The sequence below is a fragment of the Eutrema salsugineum genome, unplaced genomic scaffold (genome assembly GCF_000478725.1).
Source record: "Eutrema salsugineum unplaced genomic scaffold, Eutsalg1_0 scaffold_8, whole genome shotgun sequence".
NCBI lineage: Eukaryota > Viridiplantae > Streptophyta > Magnoliopsida > Brassicales > Brassicaceae > Eutrema > Eutrema salsugineum.
In genome coordinates this window covers 2,023,186-2,046,229 of record NW_006256414.1, presented here as the reverse complement: position 1 = coordinate 2,046,229, position 23,044 = coordinate 2,023,186, and the positions used below count along the sequence as shown (strand labels likewise).

The 23,044-nt window shown below is 30.1% G+C and overlaps 1 protein-coding gene across 1 annotated transcript; it reads left to right on the top strand.

The window, feature by feature from the left end:
* The first annotated feature begins 15,546 nt into the window (after positions 1–15,546).
* Positions 15,547–16,527, top strand: LOC18009947. The gene has a single exon (XM_006391836.2). The coding sequence runs from the start codon at positions 15,749–15,751 to the stop codon at positions 16,367–16,369; it is 621 nt and encodes a 206-aa protein (XP_006391898.1). The 5' UTR covers positions 15,547–15,748; the 3' UTR covers positions 16,370–16,527.
* The last annotated feature ends 6,517 nt before the right edge of the window (positions 16,528–23,044 follow it).

Sequence of the window (23,044 nt, the reverse complement as noted above, 5' to 3'; positions counted from 1 at the left end):
GACAGATTTTCATAATTTAAGTGTGGCTTTAAGTAACCTAAGAAATTGGATTCTCTTTTTCAAAAGGAAAGGATAGCATTCTTATTAACATTTCATAATTTTTGTTATTATGATAGTGATTTAACATCTGACTGCTGATCAAAAGTTGTAGTACTATAGTAATTGTTGTTAGAGAGGTTAAGAAGACAAATGTTATTATGAGCGATAATTAAAATTAGAAATGTAATAAAATTACGTAAGACATTATAGTGAATACTCAACTTCAATAAATTGTTCAGCAAAAAAAAAAATCCAAGCCATATTTTTTAAGAGCTATTTGTCTGTTCTACCATTATCATGTTCTCAAATCTTAACCTTTTCGTCGATTGATTGTAAATATTTGGTGATTGACCTCTTGCCACTACAAAAATGAGCAATCACATTCACACCACTAAGCAAAGCTTCTGAGGCCTTTTAGAATAATACATTTCATCGTCCTCTGTTATTGACTCCAAGATGGGACACTTGTTTATAAAATAGCATACCGAGTTTAGAAGAATCCGTTTACATTTGACAATAAAATCTATCAATTGAGTCAATGTGAAAAGTAAAGTCCAGTTACTTTTTAGACGCTGCGGCGATCTATGGTAGTTCGGGTAATTTAGGTTCATTTTTGATTTTCTGCCGCCTAGGAAAATTAATTTCCAGCTGCCTAACCTTTTTTAAAAAAAATAGTTGGGTCTAAAAATTGACAATTCCAATTTATGTTCATAATTTTAATGAAATTATAATGTATTAATTCAAATATACCGTTTTATATGTTTTATATGTTTTATGCAGTTTTTACAATATTATATAAAAATTATAATGGATTAACATGTTACACAAATATTAAAAAGTTCAAAATTAATACATGTTTAATTTTGATTATTTTGTTAGGCGGTAATTCTATTTCAACTGCCGACCAACAACTAACAAAATTTTGAACTAAGGTTTTTATAGTGTATATTTGTCAGCAAAATAGGCGTTGCTAAACTAGCAGTACATGTATAACAAATGTTGTTTGTGTGGAATTATCAAAACTAGAGAATTGACATCAAAATTCAGTTTAATATTTTTTTTCTTAAGTATCTCCTGACTTGTCCTTCTTAAAAACTTAGCATGTTTTAAATGTTCTGCTTCTTAGGATCCATTAATCAATTAGTTTGATCGGAAATACTTTTTTTTTAAGCATGTCTTTTTCTCTTGGAGCATATTGTAGAATCACATTTACATTCGGGATGCTGCAAAATAATAATATAGTCAAAAAGGGATCGATATGTATTATTCTTTACATGTGTGGTTGGTTATGTAATTATGTTAGCGCTTCAGCATTGTGATCTTTGATTCTTTTTTTACTCTTTTACTTTTTGTTTTAAAACCCACATATTATACCCTTTAAAAAAATCAATTTTTTATATGGTTCCAATCAAATTTACGTGTAAAAGCTGGACTTCCATCTATTGAATATATAAGCAAAGAAAAAATAATATAGACCAAAAGTACTCATTTTTGGAACACAATTGGATTGCATGGAAACTTAGTTATCCTTGTTCTCTGTTCAAACTTCCGATCTCCCAACACCCGCCTTTTTTACTTAATTTTGGCTATTTACAATTATATAATCCTTATTTATTTTTTGTTACGTATCCATAATTCTATATACATATTTGCATTTATCCTTTTTTCATTTTACATATTCTCGAATTTTATGTATAATGAATGCAGTGTATTGTATAAATGTGTCTAATAAGGACAAAAAAAACATCATCAAAATCTTGACTTATATTGAAAAAACAATTATTATAAATTATTTGTATAGAATACAATTGAGTGATGAAATTTTGTTTGTAATGAATTACATCATAGAAGGAATTATACATATAGACACACAAAGATATTTTTTATTACCATTTATAAGTGATATTTAAGGGTTTTGCACATGTATTAAAAATTTAGATAATTTATTTTTTCATACTAAAACATCTTTTTTATTTAAAAATAACTTAACCAATTATAAAATATTTGCAGAATAAAAATAGTCAGAAATAATTAGTTTTATATTGAAAGTTGAAAACATTATTTATTTGAAATATAAAAAAATCTAAAGAACGGAAACAGTATTTCTTTTGCAAGCCAAAAAAAATTGTGGTTGGTGTAAAACACTAAAACCAGCCAATACCTCGCTAATTTTTTTTGTGTCATCTACTCCTGCACTTTAATTCAATTAATAAAATCGGGCATTTAGGGGATTTAATTTAATTAATAAACCAACTAAAACGCTATAAATTCATCAATGCGCTGTTTTTTCCGAGAATTATAGAAATTTGGATAACCCGCTACTTCTTCTTAGATGTGACACCTTATTAAGAAATATTTTAGATAGTAACTATTTTAAAAAGGGGTATATTCCCATACTTTTTATGGCCATGTTCATAAGTAATCTATATAAAAAATTATTTTAAAGGGAAGAAGACATAAGAAGAGTATGAAAAAGCTTATTTTTCTTGCTTTTAGGTTAAGGACAGTGATTCGTTGAAATAAAAAAGTCTTAGGAAAAAAAACGAAGAGGGAAATCTTCAAGGCAAAGTTTTACTTTCCCCATGAAAGAAAACAAACTCTCTCCTCAGTTTTCTTCTTTGCTCTTACTGCTACTGCCCTTCACTGCCATTTCTGGCAAAGAAAAGATAACTGAGAAACTATTAGATAGAGAGAGACTACAAGGAACCCATCAAATCATATTTATATTGCCAAACTCGATTTCATTTAAAATCTTTCATTTTATACATCCACTAGAACCTGGGCACTTTATTTATTTGTTTCGGATTTTATTACGATATGTTGGATGTAGCCCAAAAAAAAAAAGTTGTCGGCGTCTTCACGTAATATTTTGAAATCGTAGTATAAATAGCGTAACTACAACCCTAATAATGTGCTTGTGCCGAGTTTTCCACTATCTGTAATCAGATGTTCATTATGAGAGATTACAACATAGCAGTTTGATATAGTTTTCTTATTAGCAATATATTTTCTTAAATCAAATTTCAACCGATAAATAATGGTTATGTGGAATAATTTTTATCTACTCTATCTAACTTACATAAAAGAATACAAATCTTTGTGGAATAAAAACTATTCTAAAGTTTTCAACCAATTAATTGTTATTTGTTAAGGAAAAAATTTTAAATTAAGGTTAGTGAGTTTACCGGGTTCAGAACTATTTCTACCAAATCAGAATAACTTGTGATGATTTGAATCATAAAAATACATTTTTTTCTTTGATATAGGGTTTGTTAGTTTGCTTACCACAAAAAACTGCAGATGATCATTGTTAATTTGCCTGATGCAGTCTTCTGCAGCAAGATGTGGCATCTAATCGCTTTGTCCCACAATTCTAATTTTTAGTCGTTGAAAAAATTCAACATCGCGAGAAATCACAGAAACCAGATGCACGATTGATAAACGAACAATAACCAGCTGCGCAACTGGTTGCAGCATCTGACTGCAAATCGCAGTTACAACCGAAGGCGGCCAACAAATACACAAGACCCATAACATAGTATAAATAATTTTTTCATCATAACATAGAAGGTTGAGAGATTTTTGATATAATTTGATAGCATGTTTTTATCAGTTTAGATATAACATTTATAAAGTAAAAAAGAAAATCAAATAACTTTATATATGTGGAAATTTGCAAAGCTACACTCATATTAACATAAGATTATTATTTGTATGTTACTTTTTATATTATTGACGATAGCCCTCTATATTTTTTTATAATAGGACAAATAATCCGACAGCGGTAGAAATTAGAGAGAATGAAAAGACATCATTACTAAAAAGCGATTTTGGATGTATCACTACAACGTGATACTAAAATTCTTGAAATATTTACATAAATGTAAGTACTTCTATTAAACTATTTGAACCCTACAATTACTAACATTTGTAACAATTTAAACCCTTCAATTACTAACATTAACATACTACAAACTGAAAAGAAAAACATGAAGTGCGAAATATAATATTTAAGGGATCACGTATTGGCATACCAATATATTGATTTTATGCCGTTGATATAACGATCTAAAATATGACTGCTTATTTATCATTTATAATAATATGAAAATAGATATCTAATAGTCAAATAAAGCAGGTAACTAATACATAGGATTTTAAAGAATCTATACTTGTAGGGCAATCATTTATAAGTTCTACAACAGAAAAGTTTAAAAACAAAAGGACTCGAAACTGTTACTTGCAAGTTTTATTTAGTCCAAGTCAGAGCATATAATCTGCATTTATTAAAAAAGTTGGTTCCTCATTTAGTTATTGCAATATTTAGTTGAAAATAAGAATTACATTAATGGTATTATAATCTTTATTCTACAGAAAAACTCGAAAAGCTAGTGGGGACAGTCCGAATGTCTTCTCTCTCTAAAACCCTAATGACCCTACTCTCTCCCTCTTAAACAGTAGGGCTAATCACTCTGTACACTCTACTCTTTGTATAGCTATAATAAATAAACAATTTAAAAATTTTATGTATATTTTTCTGTACCTTTGCTCTTTTTTATCCCATCGAGAAAGGATTCTCTCGTATCTAGACGTCAAGCCCACAAAAATTAATATAATGTCATTCCTAAAGGGTTAAAACTACTTGCATTAAGGTTTCAGGACGAATTATGCATACATCTTTTTCTTAAAAAAAAACCAGGAGAAATGCGAAGCCCGGTTTAGTGACTAATCTCTTACATACAAAAAGTTGGGTTTTCTTGTCATTTGATTTAAAATGTTTGCCATGGTCTAAATCACAGCATGATACGAACCAAAGTCAAACTAATATACTGAATTTCTCAACCATTGATCAGTATAAACTAGTTAAAAATAATCTATCGTATATATTTGATTATACAACCATACATGAATAGAAAATTCCAGGAATGCAGAATAATTTGATTTCGCCAAATAGCATAATATGGCGTCACAATATAGATTTTCTTATAAAATTTTATTATTACGTGCAGCCAACAATATATATATGTAGTTTCTTGTGTTAACGATGTTTTTTCTTAATATTTCGTTTTCAATCCAAGTTTTTGACAGTTCTCCTCGTGAATTTTACACAAAGGATTTATTTAGGAAATATTTACTCCTAATGGTACTTTTTGAGTTTACGTTTACAAATTTTGACACTTCAATTTGAAATGGCATTTTCTTTTGTCTTTTATAGAGGAAAAGACAAGATGCTCCCTAATTGTTATTAAACCAAAATTGGTCAACCATTTTAACCGATTTCTAATTTAATCTCTTTAACCCAGTTTTTATTAAATCAACATTCTTTTTTCTTTTTTTTCCTTCGTGCTTTTTTTTTTCTTCTTTCTTCTTCTCCACTTTCTTCTTTCTATTATTTCTTCTTCTTTCTTCATTCCTCTTTTTTTCTTTTAGTTTTCTACGTCTTTTCTTATTTGGATATGAGGAGAGGTAGAAACTCTCTGCTGTAGAACATCTCCGGCAGCTCTGTAACTTTAGATCTATAGAGCTTTTCATCAAATAGTCCCTTCATGATTCGTCCTTGCTCCACTCACTGTCGGTGCTTGGAATTTTGTCAGCTTAACCACTTCAGTCGTCAACAGAACGTTTTAGCTCACAGCTGCTTTTGCCATTTTCACCAACGAGCTCATCTGGTTAATCGCGATATCGTTCTTCTTTGCTCATGGATTCATCAAAACGGATCTCGGCTACAGCAATTTCAGAACATGGTCACATCCACACACACGGTCATATGGAAGTATCCACTAGTTCTTATATACGCATTCATCTAATCCATGGTTATGTATTCATTGTTATAGACCTGAGGTAACATGGTTAATGTATCTTCCTTAAGTTGGTTCATCCTCTTTTTGTACTCCCTCTTAATCTTCCTTGGCATCTTCATTTCTTATAGATCTAATCTCCTCTTCTTGACAAAGCTCCCAAACTCTCGGTGAGCTCGCAACTACTTTCCACCATCATATGTTGGTCTTCCGACTGCCACAACCAAATGTTTATCCGGATTTGCACTTGGATCAATATGTGTGTATCCATGTGGATATGGACGCAAATCGTTGTATCGCTCTCTATTTTGTCCACCAGTGATGACCCTCTCGACCAATTTTCTTTTTCTTACGATGGACGTAAAATTTATGGACGTATCCACAAAGATAAACAATGCATTTTAAGCTTCATATCAATATAGGTTTATCCATGTGAACATGGGCACAAAGCTTTGCATCGCTCATCACTCTTACACCATATCTCTTATTGTCTATGTCGTCGTGTATATTCTTGTTCATGTCGTCTTCTATGCCATATCCCATATTGCCTCTCCATCGCCTCCGCCGTTTTGAATGCAAAAAAGCGATGACCACCGCAACCACGTCTACTTCCTCCATTGATGGACGCAAAGTTTATAGGCGTATCCGCACAGACATATATAATGTATTTTAATCGTTCATATCAATACTGGTGTATCCATGTGAACATGGACACAAAGCTTTCCATCGTTCTTCTGTTTTACACCATATCTCTATCGTAGCTTCTCTCTTCTTTTTTTGTTTCTGCATTTATCTAGGCAGATGATATTTTGGTGTTCAAATTGTGTCCCCGTTCTCTTATCCATTGTAATCATGTCCATTGAGACATGTCCACATGGATTGGCTCTCTATTAAACTATCAATGGAATGTTCCTGGATAAGTTATTATCTTATTGTTCTATATTATCATGGACATGTACAATTACCGATGACAACCAATAGAAACAGATAAAAAATATGAAGCAAATTTAGATATCTATACAGGAAGTGAGTTATGTGTACATATCCATATGACTTTAACTATTTATATAACTATAACCATATAGAACATAGACTATATAGTTAAATGATTCGTGGACATGTACATGACAAACAAACTTTGATTCTAAGCGAATATATTCAAAATAACTAATATGACATGTATATGATAATATGTCCATATGGAAGGTCCACACCAATTTAATTCAAGGCAACCATATTTAAGCATTCGTTGGTTAAAGAAACTACAACATGTACATGATATTACAGTCAAAGGATACATCCACTAAAAAAATATCTATAGGAAAAGTGAATTTTGTGTACGTGTCCACTAATTAGCTTTGTGTACTTGTCCATATAGCTTGTTTCATGTACTGTTTATTCTCTTCTCCATCTTCATATACAAACGACTTAACCACAAGCAATTCTAGTTGCAGAAACAGTGGATTTGCGACCACGAGATACAAGTGCTTCAAATCCAAACAGTGGATCCAAATTATTCATCACCATCCACAGAAAAGTTTCATCACTGTTTTTCAGATCTGTATGCTGGTTTGGATCTGAGAGAAAGAAAGAGAGAGAAAAAAAGAGAAAAAAGTTGGAAACTGTTTTCTTGATTTGGATTTTTTTTCCTTGTGTGGGTGGTGTTTTTAATATTTGTAAGAGAGAGAGAGTTAAAAAGATGTATGTGTGTTTGAAGGAGAGAAATAGATGTCTGTATGTGAAGCAGAGGAGAATATATCAATGTCCGTAAGATAGAAAGAAAGGAGAGAAGGAGATAAAAAGTAATTTTAATTACTAAACCATCTTTAAATTCGGTTAACTAGTTTTATCTAAACCGGTTGCTCTATTTAAATTGGAAAGAGGGACCGAATTGAGTTTTCCAATCCACAAACTACAAAAAAGTGTCATCTTATTTGCAAATGCCAAAATATGTAATATAGAATTCAAGAAGTGCTATCACCTGTAAGCGACTCTTTATTTAGTAGAGAAATAAATGTTTTATTGACGGCTGGTGTTATCACGGGTATATATGCATTAACCCGAAATAATAAAGTTAATTATCTCATGGGTAATACATGAAAGAACGTGTTGCATTATGTCATCCTTACTTTTCTTGACTGGTGTGAAAAGCTATTTATTTCCAAATCATAATTATCGGAAGATTAGTTGTTGACCAAAATAAATAAATTCTGCAGATCCTTAAATGTAGTTATTCCTTTGGGACAATTAATAGTTAGCATTAAAAATTGCATTTGTAGAATTATACTATTAGTCTATAACTTTATGGTACAGAAAAATATATTGTTTATTTATTGCTTATTTCTCGATAATCCTTTGGTTGTTTAAAAAAATTAGTCTAAATCTTTTCTATTTTTACTATTTACTCTCTCTGTTTAAAATTATTTGATGTTTTATGAAGTTTTTTAAAATTATTTGATATTTGATATTTTAAATATAAAATTTAATGAATTTTTATTTTTTTATATTTTATATTCTGTAAATTATCTTTTTATTAGCTGAATTATATTTAAATAAATTATAAATAATGTTTTTGATGTAGAAAAAAAATTAAATAAATACTTAATTTGTGTATAAAAATCTTAAACATCAAATAATTTTGAACAAAAAGAGTATAAATTTTAATGATTTGTATTTCTAATTACAACAATAAATTTAATAAAAACATATATGCTCAATACGATTTTTTAAGACTGCTAACAATGTTATGAAACGTTCTACAAAAACTCTTACAAATGACTAAAGAATTATTTAGTTTTACATATATTTGAGTTAAACTAGCAAACTATAATACACTTTAGATCTACATTTATAAAGATTGATATATTTTAAATCTTCATAAATTCATTTTAATTTGATTTAAGCCGAAACATACTTAAATACATATATTCATAAAAGACATGTATTTGTTTTCATTTTGAGGATATATAATTTTCCTATGTAAATGACCTTCTTATATTCAATTTTTATAAAAATGACAAAGTGACATCTTAGAAAATTAAATTGTGTATTTTCTTGCACCATCATTTATACAAAAATAAATACTTCAACAAATAAACTATTGAAGTCTTTAACATATCACATGGTTTTAATGGTAAGCCGAATTAACTAAGAGCACCTCCAATTGGAGGTTTAAGAAGAAGCTTTTAACTATAAATTAAATAAAAAAATATGAAAAAGTAAAAGAGACATCATAAGAGAGATTCTAAGGCCATCTCTAATCATAACACTAAATTTGGTATTATAAACAGTGTAAAATTTGATGTAAAAGTGAATAGTATTTTTTTTTCATTTCCAATCACAACACCAAATCTTACACTAAAATTAATATTTTATATTATTATATTATTAAATTTAAAATTCTCTTTATTTTTTAATAATTTTGATGTATACTAATTATTTATTAAATAGATTTACTATAAATTCGATATAACAATACATTTGGTGATAAAAAAAAACAAAAATTACTATCAATAAAAAATAATAAAAAATAAATTATATTGTACTAATTTTCAGGCAATTACAAAATAGTTATAGTCTTATAAACATTTAATCTTATAAACCCTTAGAACCAATCTTATAAGCTTTTATAAGATTTTTTTTTGTAATATAAGACAATGACAAAATAATTATAGTCTTATAAATCTTTATAAGTAATCTTCTAAATCTTTATAAATAATCTTATAAATCCTTGTATAGTAATATTATGTCTTAATAATTATCTTGTTGTATTTTGTTTTTTTTTTGTTTTAATTCAGTAATTTTATGTTGAAATGTTTAATTGAACTTTATTATCTATTTTTAATTTTAATCTATTAATAACAATATTTTGTGCAATTTTGAATTACGAGAATGAATCTTACACTCCAAAACCAACATAATTTTATTAGTTAATAAACAATAATATAATTATATGAGTAAATAAGATAATAATAATATTTTAATATTTGATGTTGTGAATAGTGTTTTGGTGCAACACTATTCACAAAACATTAAAAAAATATTTGCTGTTAGATTTGGTGCATCATTAAAGAAAAATTACACCAAATTTGGTGTTTTAGTGCATGTTTGGAGATGGCCTAAAAACTCTTATATTAGAACTCCTCTTTCATAAAGCTCTACACATGTCAACTATTGATTGGTTTATTCTTTTAACTAAACAAAAATTAAATCAAGTAATTAAATTATAATAAAATATTAATATTTTAATTTTAGTAACCTCCTTTTAAGATTTTACCATTGGAGATGGTCTAAATACTATCTGAGATATCTGAGAAATGTAGATTCTACATGCATAATTCAAATTTGGCGATACTCTGCATTTGTACTTCTTTTACATCTTCAAAACATATTCTTACGAAGTAGAACTTTCTTTTTATTTGTATTAAACAAGTAGGAGTTTTCAAATCTTTAAGAAAAATTGCTTTTTGATAAAGAAGAAAAAATTGTTGAAGACAGCTAGGGTGTGTTATAATGGGATGCTTGATGTTCTTGATACGTGACAAAAAAAAAAAAAGCTTAGATACTTGACCCATATTAAAAGGGGCTGAGATACATGTCTCGAAGATTCTATATGCTCTGATGATTTGTAATAATTCCAAATATTACTGGTGCATGTCTTGACCCTTTCTAAATTTAAAGTTCTATAACTTCCATTTGTTGCGTATCATTTATCAAAGTCTACGTTTTTAGAAGAATAATGTGAGATCAAATCTTTTAGTTTTTCTTAATATTTTTTTGTTGTCAAAAGTTTTTCTAATTTTGAAAAGGGTTTTTTAAAGAGATTGGGGCTTGGAACCAGTCCATAACAATACGTACACATTTTCTCAATTTCAGTAAAATAGATCTTTGGTAAACTAGAGACCCAACACCAAAAACTAGATGGAGATTAGCGAACACCAAACATTTCTTATACAATTTGTTTCTTATAACATCAAATGTACATTACTCTTGAATTTTGATACCTTATACTCCATATCTATTTCGTGGACGTGGTCCAACCATGATTTGACAGAGAAACAATAACGGTGATGATGATACCATCTTCAACAACATGATGCTTGATTATGACGATAGCGATGATATATATATATATCCATTATATCCATTATATATATAATGGATATAATATATATATATCCATTATGGTAACCTTCAAATCATACTAGGGCCACAGCCCATAGGGTTCCCCGTGAAAGAATATCACCGTACCCACAAAAATCAAAATCACATATTTTGGCGTAATATGACATTTTAAATTACACCTCCTTATTGAATATTGGCACTACTATTTTTTTTTGGTCAATTTTTTCTCTTTTGTTTTCGTTTCGATAACAACTAAAAATAGTAAATTATTATTTTATTTACCAGAAAAGGTAAATTAATGTTTCCTGCAAGAAACAAAAAGTTATTTATTCCGTTCTAATTAGTAGATGTTTTCTAATTTTTACATCTAAGAAATGATGTGTAATTACATTCACTCTTAATTTTTATTAATATTTTTAAAAAAATTAATTAAAGTAATATGGGAAATTAAGAAAAAATTATTAACTCCACTTAAGAAACAAAGGCCCTTTTACCAAAAAAAAAACATAGAAAAACTAATTTTTTCAGAAATATATATTCTGAAATATCTATTATTGAAAATGGAGCGAGAATTTTTTATATATTTTTCCCCACGTATATTAATTAAGGGATGTGAGCGAGAATTTTTTATATATTTTTCTCCACGTATATTAGTTAAGGGATGTGATTAATACTAGTCTTTAGAGCGCCGAAAAATCATATCGCGTAATTCATTGTAAGCTTCAACGTCTAGAAAATTCACAGGTTCAGTTTAGTGGCAGATATATAGGGTTAGGGTTTTGCTCAGCACTGTTAAATACACACCATCACGTAGATACATACGCAAGTATATATATATGTGCATGTATGCATATATGTATTTATGACTTTATGTAGGAGAAATGTGCATCCATAAAAAAAGAGGGAGGAGAGAATATAGGAGAAAAAGGTGAGGTTGTGAGACGTCATTGTAGAGGGAGACAAACTACAATCTCTCACTCACTCTCTCTCCCTTGCTTTACGTCACCTCTGTCTACTATTAAAAGATTTGTTAATTGTTTATTTTATTTTGCCTTTTTCATATTATATAATATATTTATTTTATAAACCATACTTATATTCCAATATGCAGTAATAATTTAACAAAAAGCAATTCTTAATAGCAAACAAAAAAGCAATAAAAATGACAGAATTGTTAAAAACAATAAAATATAGTTGTAAATTTTAGTGTTGTTTTTGCTGGTGATACATTATTGACTAAAAATTTAATTCAACCATGTTTCTTTTTCCTGGAGATTTGTTCAACATTTACAAAGTACTCTTCTGTTCTAATATAATTAACATTGATATTTAAAACATATTACGTTAGAAATTGTATATTAAATGTTAAATGAGAGGTGTAATATGTAAATTGCCATGAACGTATTCCTAATATATTATTTTGTGTAAAGTCTTGCACTTGTAAATGATATATCACGTACATATACAAATAATATTATATATCGTCACAAATTTACAAGAAAAGAAATCTAAATGACTTAAAATAAAAGAAGATGATGTTGATACTTTGTACGAAATATTTCTTTTGTTATTTGTATAAACAGTATGAGCAAAAATAAGTGTATGTAGATGTAGTAAGAAAAAACCATGATATTCTAGAGTTTGGTAATGTCAAAAACCTATGAGGCGACCAATAAAAAGACTTGACCAATAGTCATGTAAACATCAGAAACACTTAGGTTTGACTGGGATTTAAAAGCAATTTGGTAAAACTAAAGAGAAATACTAATTTTAATTATATAAATATAATGCACACTGCACAGCCACAACTCCAAGTTAGGATATGATAGAAACGACATAAGATAAGAGATTGATTGGTAACTACAAACGTCAAATAGATATTCTCCTTGTTCCCCTCTTATGCCAAACATTTAAACAATAATGGCTTACATTTGGACCACCCAACCTTACCTGTTCTTTCATTCCTATATGCTTTCAATGCACAAATTATTCTCACTAATTTTTATACCTTAGATTGGTAGTACATGTAAAGAATAATAAGATATCAAAACTTCAATCTATTCTTTAGGTTGTAGTTACAAGTCATTTTGCCTTTATGGTAAACACGCCATGCACTTTCATAATTCTCACAATTTAAGTTGATTAGTAATCTATCTCATAGATCTCATCACAAACATAATTTCACATTTGAGTTTTATAAATTCAAAGCTTTAATAAGTTCAAAAGATCAAAGAAAAACAAAACTAAAAAAAGAGGGGGAATATAAAGAAAATTGGATCAAAAGAATTGAAGTAGCAAAATTAACATTCTAGTGTTGGAAACGCAACCGCCAATGCTCCAACTCAAGACCTTCTCGACTCTTCCCCTTGGGATGGCTCACCTGAAAACTTGTATTGAACTAGAGCCTATAGTAAGAACCTCTATGTATTTCAAGTCACCATCAATGGTCTTTTGGGTACCTAATTACTCTGGTTTTTCAAGTTCTTATTTAAACAAATGAACAAAAATTCAAAACCAAGTATAAGTGTAGCTAGCAAGAATCCCACTCAATCATAAGCAAGAATCCCATTCAATTATAAGCAAGAACCATAAATAACAAAATCTCAGTTGTATCTGGTGTCTTTATGGCTGAATTAATTCTGCATACAGCATAAAAATATTTGATTTCATCATATCAAACCGGTCTTCATTTTCTAATCCGGTAAAGCTGTATTTTGCTCTGGAATCAATGCTAGAGAAAACTGTCCAAATGGATTAGTAGGAGTACATATATGGTACAGTGATCCAAGGGTCTAACGGTCAATAATAGTCATGAATTAAGGCCGAGGCCACGGGGCATTTGTAGTGGACATTTAATGTAAATACGATTACTCGATTTATATTTATCGTTAAGGGCCAAATGAATGTTATTTATAGGCCTTGTATCTCAGCCCAAAAACGTTAATTAAGAAATCCTATTCAAATCACTGATTAATTTTGTGTAGAGATTTCAAACGGACCAATCCGCGTCCACGTCCACGTCCACGTCCAAAGTAATTCGATCCGATGCAGGTTTAATGGTCCACGTCCAAGTAACCCGATTCGATGCAGGTTTAATTTTTTTTTGAGTTTGGCGGGCTGGCCCATCATAAGCTGCGGTCCCAAATTGATGTGTCCAATCCTGACCCGCTTATATTCTACGGTTTTGCGGGCTAGCCCGCGGGTTCATACTTTCTTCTTCATTTTAAAGTTTTTATGACATTTTAGACTTACAGAACCAGAAAATTTGCAAGAAGAGAATAAAATTTTGCTCGTAATTGAATCATAATATGCATAAGAAACAAAACTGAAGAAAATTCTTGTCTAAGTAAATTCGATGAACAAACAAATGAATTCAATAAACCTCTTATACAAAACTCCTAACCCTAAGATGCTATAAGATTTGAAAAATCAATTTAACGGTAAAAATAGACACTTAGTTTTGAAAAGCAAATAAATGAATTACAAATAATGATACACATCAAAAGTGGTAATTTAAGCTAGATAACCATCAATATACAAGCAACAAGACATTCACATATAAATTCAAAAAAAAAAGATGAACAAAGTTTATTTGTTAATCCAGCGTACAAACAAATGTGATTCTCAAACAAACCTATTTATTGTCAATTCAAGTTTTAAGCGATTCTAAATTACCTTTGCATCGCTGCGGACAAAATAAAAACCACATCCGTGATATAGTCGATGAACAAAACCAACAAAAAAGCAAACTTATGACATTAAACTGAAATTAAAACTCTAAACAAAAAATACTAGTTTTTAGCTGGGAAGACAATGACCAGATTTTCTTCCAAATTCAAAAATCCAATCACAGAATCTGAATCGAATATAAAACACATACCAGTTTGATGATTCCTTAATCTCATTGAAATGAAGCTATCACAAAGTCTAATAGCTGAATTGTATGATTCTGATAGGCTTCGATTCACTCCATAAAACTACTACTTCGAAATCCACCAATCAAAAATGATAAAATACTTCACTTTTCGAACTTTATAAGAAAACATTAAATTCTGTGGGTTGACCCGCAAAACCGCGGATCTGATCTGATCCAACCCGCAAAAGTTCAATTTCCACGCGGGTTTAAATCACAAAATCCGCTTTTTATTTAGACAAATTTTATGGAACCCAAGTCTGTACTACTGCGGTTTTACTTGGGCCGAATCCGCGAATCAAAACCTAATTTGACGCCTTTAATTTTGTGGTTTGTTTATTGACATCCAATCATTGATTAATATAAGAACTTTTATTTGAAGAAGCAACATTTGACAATTGATGCTTCATGCTTCCCTAACGGACAAATAATCTTTTTTTATTAAAAACGAAATAAAACTAACAATGACAAATAATATAAGATCATATAAAAATTAAAAATGAGATATACGATGCGATTCCCTATAATACAAAATGTAAGTCAAATACGTACTGATGAGTGGTACCCACTAAACTACTAATTGTTATGATGTTCTCTCTTTTTTTTCTTCTTCTCTTAAGTTTGTCATTTTGTCCATTTGTATTACTATTAGAAGATGAAATCATTTAGTATATTTATATCCAAATATGTTGTGAATTGTGATCAACGTAAACTCAGAAATACCAGTGTCTTTGCATAAGCATTTATTGGGTGGAGCCATTAAAGCTTTTAAGTTTCTCGTGAATTTTAGCGTAGTTATATAGAATCTCCAAAACGGTTACTTCTTTCTTGAATTTTGGGTTTTTGTTTGTTCTCTTTTTGCGTCCGAGTCACGATGAGTCAACTCGGAGATTTGCTCAGAGAATCGGCGGATGGAACCGAGAGTGGGAGGACGATGATGTTGAGTTTGCTCGAAGAAGATCGAATCGACGGTGGAGATCGAACGATGAGCAAGTGGGGAACGTTGAAACGACGGCTGAGATTTGATTGGGTCAGCTGTTGCGGTGGGCCCACTTTGCGTCTCAGAGAATCGGAGACGCCAATCGCCGAGGAAGATGACGAAGACGACGAACATTACTCGGGTCAAAACCCGGTCGTTGACTTGTCGGATTCGGGTCCGGGTTTGGTTGGGGAACCGGATTGTTTGACACGTGGCACAAGGAACCTCGCGGAGGCTCTTGCTGAGGAGAGACTAGCGCGTGGTGAACACGTGAGGGAGACTCAAGTAGCTAAGGTACCGTTGATGAAATTGCTGGCGGAAACGGACGGTTGCGATGGGACGACGTGGTTGGGATGTGATCCAGTGTGTTGCGTGTGTATGGGAAGGGAGAAAGGTGCGGCTTTTATCCCCTGTGGACATACGTATTGTAGAGTGTGTTCAAGAGAGATCTGGATGAACCGTGGGACGTGTCCTCTTTGTAACCGTTCGATCTTTGACGTCCTCGATCTTTACTGAGAAAAAAAATTTCATGGATTGTTATGATCGTTGGATTGATCTGATCGACGGTGATGGTTTGTTTAATTTCTATGTGCAGGTTTTTATTATAGTAGTTACTACTAAAGAAGGATATGATTAATTATTGGTGATGAATCTTGTGGTTACAAAGATAAATGTTGACGAATATATTTTCAGAATTGAAAAACCGACTAGAACTGTTTATGCTGATTTGCTGATCTTCTGTTATTGGGCCTGAGCAAATATATGGTCCAGTAATGTTGAGGTTGTTTCACATACAAAGACTATCAATGGTTGGGCTATAAATTGAAACTCTCAATCTCATTGATAGGTTGGTTGGACATACAAAGACTATCAATGTTTCACATACAAAGACTATCAATGGTTGGGCTGATTTGCTGATCTTCTTTTCTCGAATATGATTGTTTTACAGATTTCATCGTGTGCCTACAATTACAAAGACCAAGTAGAAAATAACAGCAATCAATGTCTGAGATCAGTCTTCAAACAAATCCACTCAAACTAAAGCCGCTAAATTAACTCAATTTTATTCACAACATTTTTTGTTTTTCTTTGTTTTAAAGAATTGGTTATCTCCGAGGCATACATCAGTTTGTGATGTTAACGTTACATGAAAACCACACGCAGATATATAGGAATCTAGTCTATATGGAATGCACATTAGTGGGTTACTAAGCTTAGATCACATCATGAAGCATTATCCACTATCTGGTCAAGCTTCAACAATATTCTAAAGGGCAGTTGCGTAAACCATAAGATAGTAAATTGATGGAAAAACAGTATATTGTCAATTAATATCGTTAAAAATGAAAAAGAGGGTGTTATAATCGAATATATCATACATATACATCATGTATAACAAACATTGATTTTTGATTTTTGTTCCCTTCTTCAAGAAACACAAGAATGCGTATAAATTAGTTAAAGTACTTATGCTTCTATCAATTTATCTCAACAGAGAGAAATATATTATTTTAGGAGAAATATATGCATTTGAGCCTGGAGGCCAAAACTTTTGGTGGATTCAAAACAAAATTCTGGAAGTAGAGTAAATTTCAGACATTTTATATTACGCAACCTACTTGGATTCAAATACAATAAGTGGTACAGATAAATTGACAAATCGTATGAACAAGTTCAGCCATTGTTGACGATTCTGGTCGTTTCGTTGTTTTTATTCCAAGCATAATTTTCTTTGAATGTCTTACACCTTGTATCTAGTCTTTAGTAAATTTTTGTTGGGTCAACGTATCTAGTCTTTAGTAATTTATTTTTGGGTCAACTATCTAGATTTTAGTCATTTTTTGGGTCAACGCATCTAGTCTTTAGTAATACACATGAAAATACACATGAGTATTTATTACTTATACACATGAAAGTAAGCGTAATCATCTCATATAATGTATTTCAACTTTCAACGTACGTGCTATATATTGTAAAATGTTTTGTTTTGATTAGATGAAACAACGAACTTTATCAGTACTTTAAATGAGAAAACGGTATTTCATATATACTACTTCCTCCGTTTCACAAAGAGTGTCGTTCTGACATTCTTCACATAAATTAAAAAATAAGATAAAATGTCTCTTATACCCTTATTAATTTGCAGAAAATAACTCTTAAAATCATATTTATAATTAATTTTCTGAATTTATTGAAATTAAAAATAGTATTTTATGTTAAAAATTACATTGAAATTCTAAAACGATTGTGAAACGGAGGGAGTACAACATATATTATTTAGAAAATTATGTTTTTGTTGTTAACTAACGTGTTTATATACCGTTTTTTGTTAATTATATCGCTATCCTGTACCGTTATCTTGTATACATCTTTTAATTATTTTGGTAACCCGACGTAAACCGAAGGAAAATTTTTGTGTGCCATTGACGTTTGCCAAAATTGGCGTTTAAAAGAAATTTGATATATATATATATATATATATATATATATGTATAACTTATAGATATGCCAAAGTGGGTGCTGCATTATTTGTGGCTACTGAGAGGAGATGTGTCATGGATGTGACCCAGGTAAGATTATATACAGTGTATCATGTATGTATGTATAGATGAGAACAAGACATGTGCATCAAGATCCAAAATAAAAGTTGAGACAATGTCGTCCATGTGCATGAACCCATCTCTCATTTATGGTTAACCAATTTGGCACAAACCTTAAATTTGGCCCCTCCCGTAGACCAAACTCATTTAACGAGACACACCTTTCCCAAAATGGCAATTTTCCCATCCCCATCCCACTATTTAACTTATTAATTTCCACTTTCTCATGAATATACATTCATCAAAACGACCAAATGAAGTGGTTTGATTCAAATAAAGTTGTGCTAACATGTTGATATTCTAAATATTTTATTTTTTGGGGTTGAAATTTCTGTTTTTAGTTCAGTATAACGGAACTGTTACAACTACTAAAAAAAATTGGTTCCAAACCAACATTGGACTTTCAAGTTTTGTGAACCCCTGGGAGGGAAAGTAAAAACGATAAAATAGCAAAAAAAAAAAAAAAAGTTTCTTGGAACAGTAATGCTAGATTATCCACTGAATGAGAAATACCCCGCAGCACATATAGCATATATTCTAAATACTTTAGAAGACAAAATATTTTTACATGTATGTTTTATCTTCACATATAGACTATCTTTTTTTTTATGTATATATATTTGCCATCTAGCTAGAATATATGCTATATGTGAAGATAAAACATAAGCTAACGCTATATAGCACCAAAAATTGAACCGGAAGATGTGGATATCCAAAATCAGGCGTTACACATTTGATGTGAATCTTAGAGTTTTATATTACTCCCATTTTTAAAAAGTCTAAAATATTTCTACTCTTAAACCGCGTTAGCTTATATTGTTACAAAAAAGAGAGCTTTAAAAAAAAAAGCAGACCAAATATTATGAAAAGTGCGAGAACCACATGATATTACAAATATAATGACGATCAGATGAGTAGTGGGTTGTGCAGTGTAATTTTTTGGCGATGATGTGAAGAGTCTACGAAAAGATTATGATGGGCGGAAATAATATTCAAAGGTTCTAATGAAGTAATTTTTAGGTATATATTCGTTTGTCCTATGATTTCTTTCTCTTTAATTAGTTTAACGTCAAACTCGTTTTGTATAGAGCCAACATAGATTCAAAGAAGTTTTAACTCCCCAGTTGATCATATAGCCAAATCATCTTCGACCAAACAAAAAAGTAAAATAATATATAGCCAAATCAGCATCGACAAAACGTATACTTGAGTACTTGACTATCAAAGATAAATGTATCGTTTATTTTTGCTGTGGTTGTTTTTTGAACGATCGGATTTGCAATAAAAAAAAAAGTATACAGTTCGAGTTTGAAATGCAGGATATTTTGGATCTCTGATAATTTTCAAATTCAAAGAATTAGTCGTAATACTATATATATATATATATATATCAACTGTATCACTTTTAAGAAATGAAATAAAAAAATATGTGAGATTAATACAAAAAAAAAATTATGTAGATGGATCGATGTCCAGTAATGAAAAATGTTAAAGTATATGATGTGTGTTCGCTAATGAGACATCATATCAAATGTACGTATAACGTCTGCTTTTAGATTTCTGCATCGGCTCATTTTTTGGTATTAAAACATATTTTTGACACCTAATTGTTATTCCGTAAATTAGTAACAATTTTTGTGTATATATGTTAAGGTTACGTCTAAGAAAAATGCCCAGTCCATTAACTTCCGAAAGGCAAAGCTGGTAGACCTAAGATATGATTATTGAGTAGAAATGAGACCGCACGAGTTTTGCCATAAAGAGGAAAGACTCGAGACCAAATTACAAAATTTATAAGGGTAAGATTCACAGAATTTAGTCCAAAAGACAGAAAATAAAAAGGACTTACTATTTTTGAATCTTTGCAGTGCTTGAAATCATGTCAGGTATTATTTAAGTTCCAATCATTTCTATTTGTGTAACTGCAAGATTACCTAACTAATAAAAGTATAACTTTACAGATCCATATGATGATTGATGACAATAAATCCAATTTATTTATTTCTGTATTGGCATATTGTATAAAACGTAGATAGGTGACTATATATTTTTTTCTACCTTTATGTTATCAAGCATAATGTCAGTAGTTCGGCGTAAATACTGACATAATTATTTACTGAGAAAAATTCATCGTGGAATAAACACAAAATATGTAATTAAATAAATCAAAACAATCTTATATACTTGAATAATTGAAGATTCACTACTATATGTACATCAGTACATGATTCAAAAATATTGGCTATCAATATAAATCTTACATGAATTTCTTTATACCATTCAAATTATTTTATTTATTTATAAAACACATTTATTATATAACGGCAGTGCTTTCAAAGACTACGATATCTCGTTCGTAAGAGCTAATTTTTCTTGATTCATCTATTCCTTTGGGACTTCCGATACAAAAACTACAATCTAGCGTATGAAATTAAATTGATATATCTTATTTCTTTTTTTTGTTCATAATGATAAAATGGCCGCAAATTGCAAAGCTGAAAAGTTGATCGACAATTTCACATTGTCTCTGTCATCATTTATCTCAAGCATGCGTTGGTCCATTTTCATTTCTACTATTTTCAATTTTTTCAATTGTTAACGTTTTAGGACTATATCATCATTATCATACAAATTTCTAATCAATTTTTAACAAATATACAAAATTTTAAATAGACCTATATATTACTGATTTTGGTGTTATCCCGAGATATCCTCGGATCCCACGCTCCTTTTGATCCTGTACTAATCATTTGTCCTTTGGTTCTTTATACAATTGTTTTGCTCTGTACTAGACAAGTGCATAGTGACGATCTGTAAGAAAATAGGAAAAATTATGTCTGTTAACTAGAAAAGTTTGGAGGAACATCCTTTGATCTCGCTCCATTGCACCAAGTATGCTTATGCTTCTCGCTCTCCGCCTTTTCTATTTCGGTAGTTTGTTGGAATTTCAGATAATGGATGGCGCTAGTTTTGTTGGATATGTTACTTCTAGGAGATTGTGTCGATTTCTTCTGTGTGGAGCTATCTTTATCCCCACTTTCCTTTTTTATGGAAGGATTTTTACTATCTAATTTCTCCTCTATATATGAAGTATCACACTTTTTCATAGTCGTTTTACGAATTTTATAAAATTAAATTTGGAGTATTTCTTGATTTAATTCATGCGTGTTATCTTTGCGTTTGGGATGTGCTCTATATCGTTTTAAATATACAACTACATTTCGATATCCTGAAATTCTAAGCTATCCGATCTCCAAATAAGAAAAAGACATTTCTAGTAGGTCATCACAAGTGAGCTATACTAGGTTTCTGACATTTTTTGGCAAAGAAAATATAGAAAAAAGACGATGATAAACACTGTTGAACCAATGTCGATTGATACCAATCCCATAGTTTAAACCATAAAAAAAATGAACCTTAAAAACCTGTTCTAGTTGTTATTGTTGTGTATATTCATGTATACCTTTATTGAACACAAGACTATTTTGAAGGGCGACCCATAAGTATAAAAAGTATCGTTACTGTCTTAGATCGATTCTTCCAACCTTAAGTGTGTAAAAACCTTAATATACTTTTTAATTAAACCCTTTTCTCAAAGACCTTAATATAAAATGTTTGGTGATAAATGTTCCTCAAGTCATTATTTAAATATAAAATACGCCCTAAAGGATTAATCTGATCAAGTCGCTGACAGAAAAAAGATTAATATAATCAAGTACTAAGTACAATATGAAGAATAAATTAAAAAAGTGGATTCTTTTTGTTATTTTTCAATTAAAAAAAAGGAAGAGAATAATTTTTTTTGAACCCAAGAAGAATAAGTTCTTCTTCATAAAGAACGGATAACTTAATCAACATAATAATTATATTCTTATAAACGTATAACCAACATATTATATGTTCACATACAAAATGATATATTCCTAAGCCCGAATCTGGTAACAACTAAACATAATAATGGCCATCCTACAGTTACTTCTCAAGATCTTTTAGGTGGATCATCTGCTGAGAAATAAATATATGTGCACCACGAAAAATACGGTTGATGTCACTTGAAACACTGATATAGTATTTTCTGAAAATCTTCCAACGCTCAAAGCTAAAATTGTTCATTTTACTTTGATGGGGGAGATCTAAAATATATATATTTTTTTTGGTTTAGACACTAGATCACCAAAACCTTGGTGGATAGATCAATAACTTGTCGACCTTCCGCATGAACCACATAACTCATAGGCCTAGCGTCTAATAAGTTGGAGTAATGAATGCATCATACTTTCTCTAAAGATGCGTTTTTGTATCATGCGTATTACTACTAATAAGTGAAATTTACTCTAACAATAACCAATAACGCTAGATTCAAAAAAAAATAAAATACATGACTATAGGAGAAATAATTAAAATGTTTGATTGAATATATCTTCTTTTGTATAAAAAAGACACCAGGAAGGAATTTCCATTGATTAAAGAACGATAAAAATTGTAATATCATACAAAAAAGAATCAATAAAATTCTCAAGAGTTATACAATAATCAATATACAAAAGTTTGTATTCACATACAGTATATATTATTCACCCAATTTCAGAGT

Coding starts and splice junctions, on each gene's coding strand:
- LOC18009947 (XM_006391836.2), top strand. CDS start 15,749: ATGAGTCAACTCGGAGATTTGCTCAGAGAATCGGCGGATGGAACCGAG.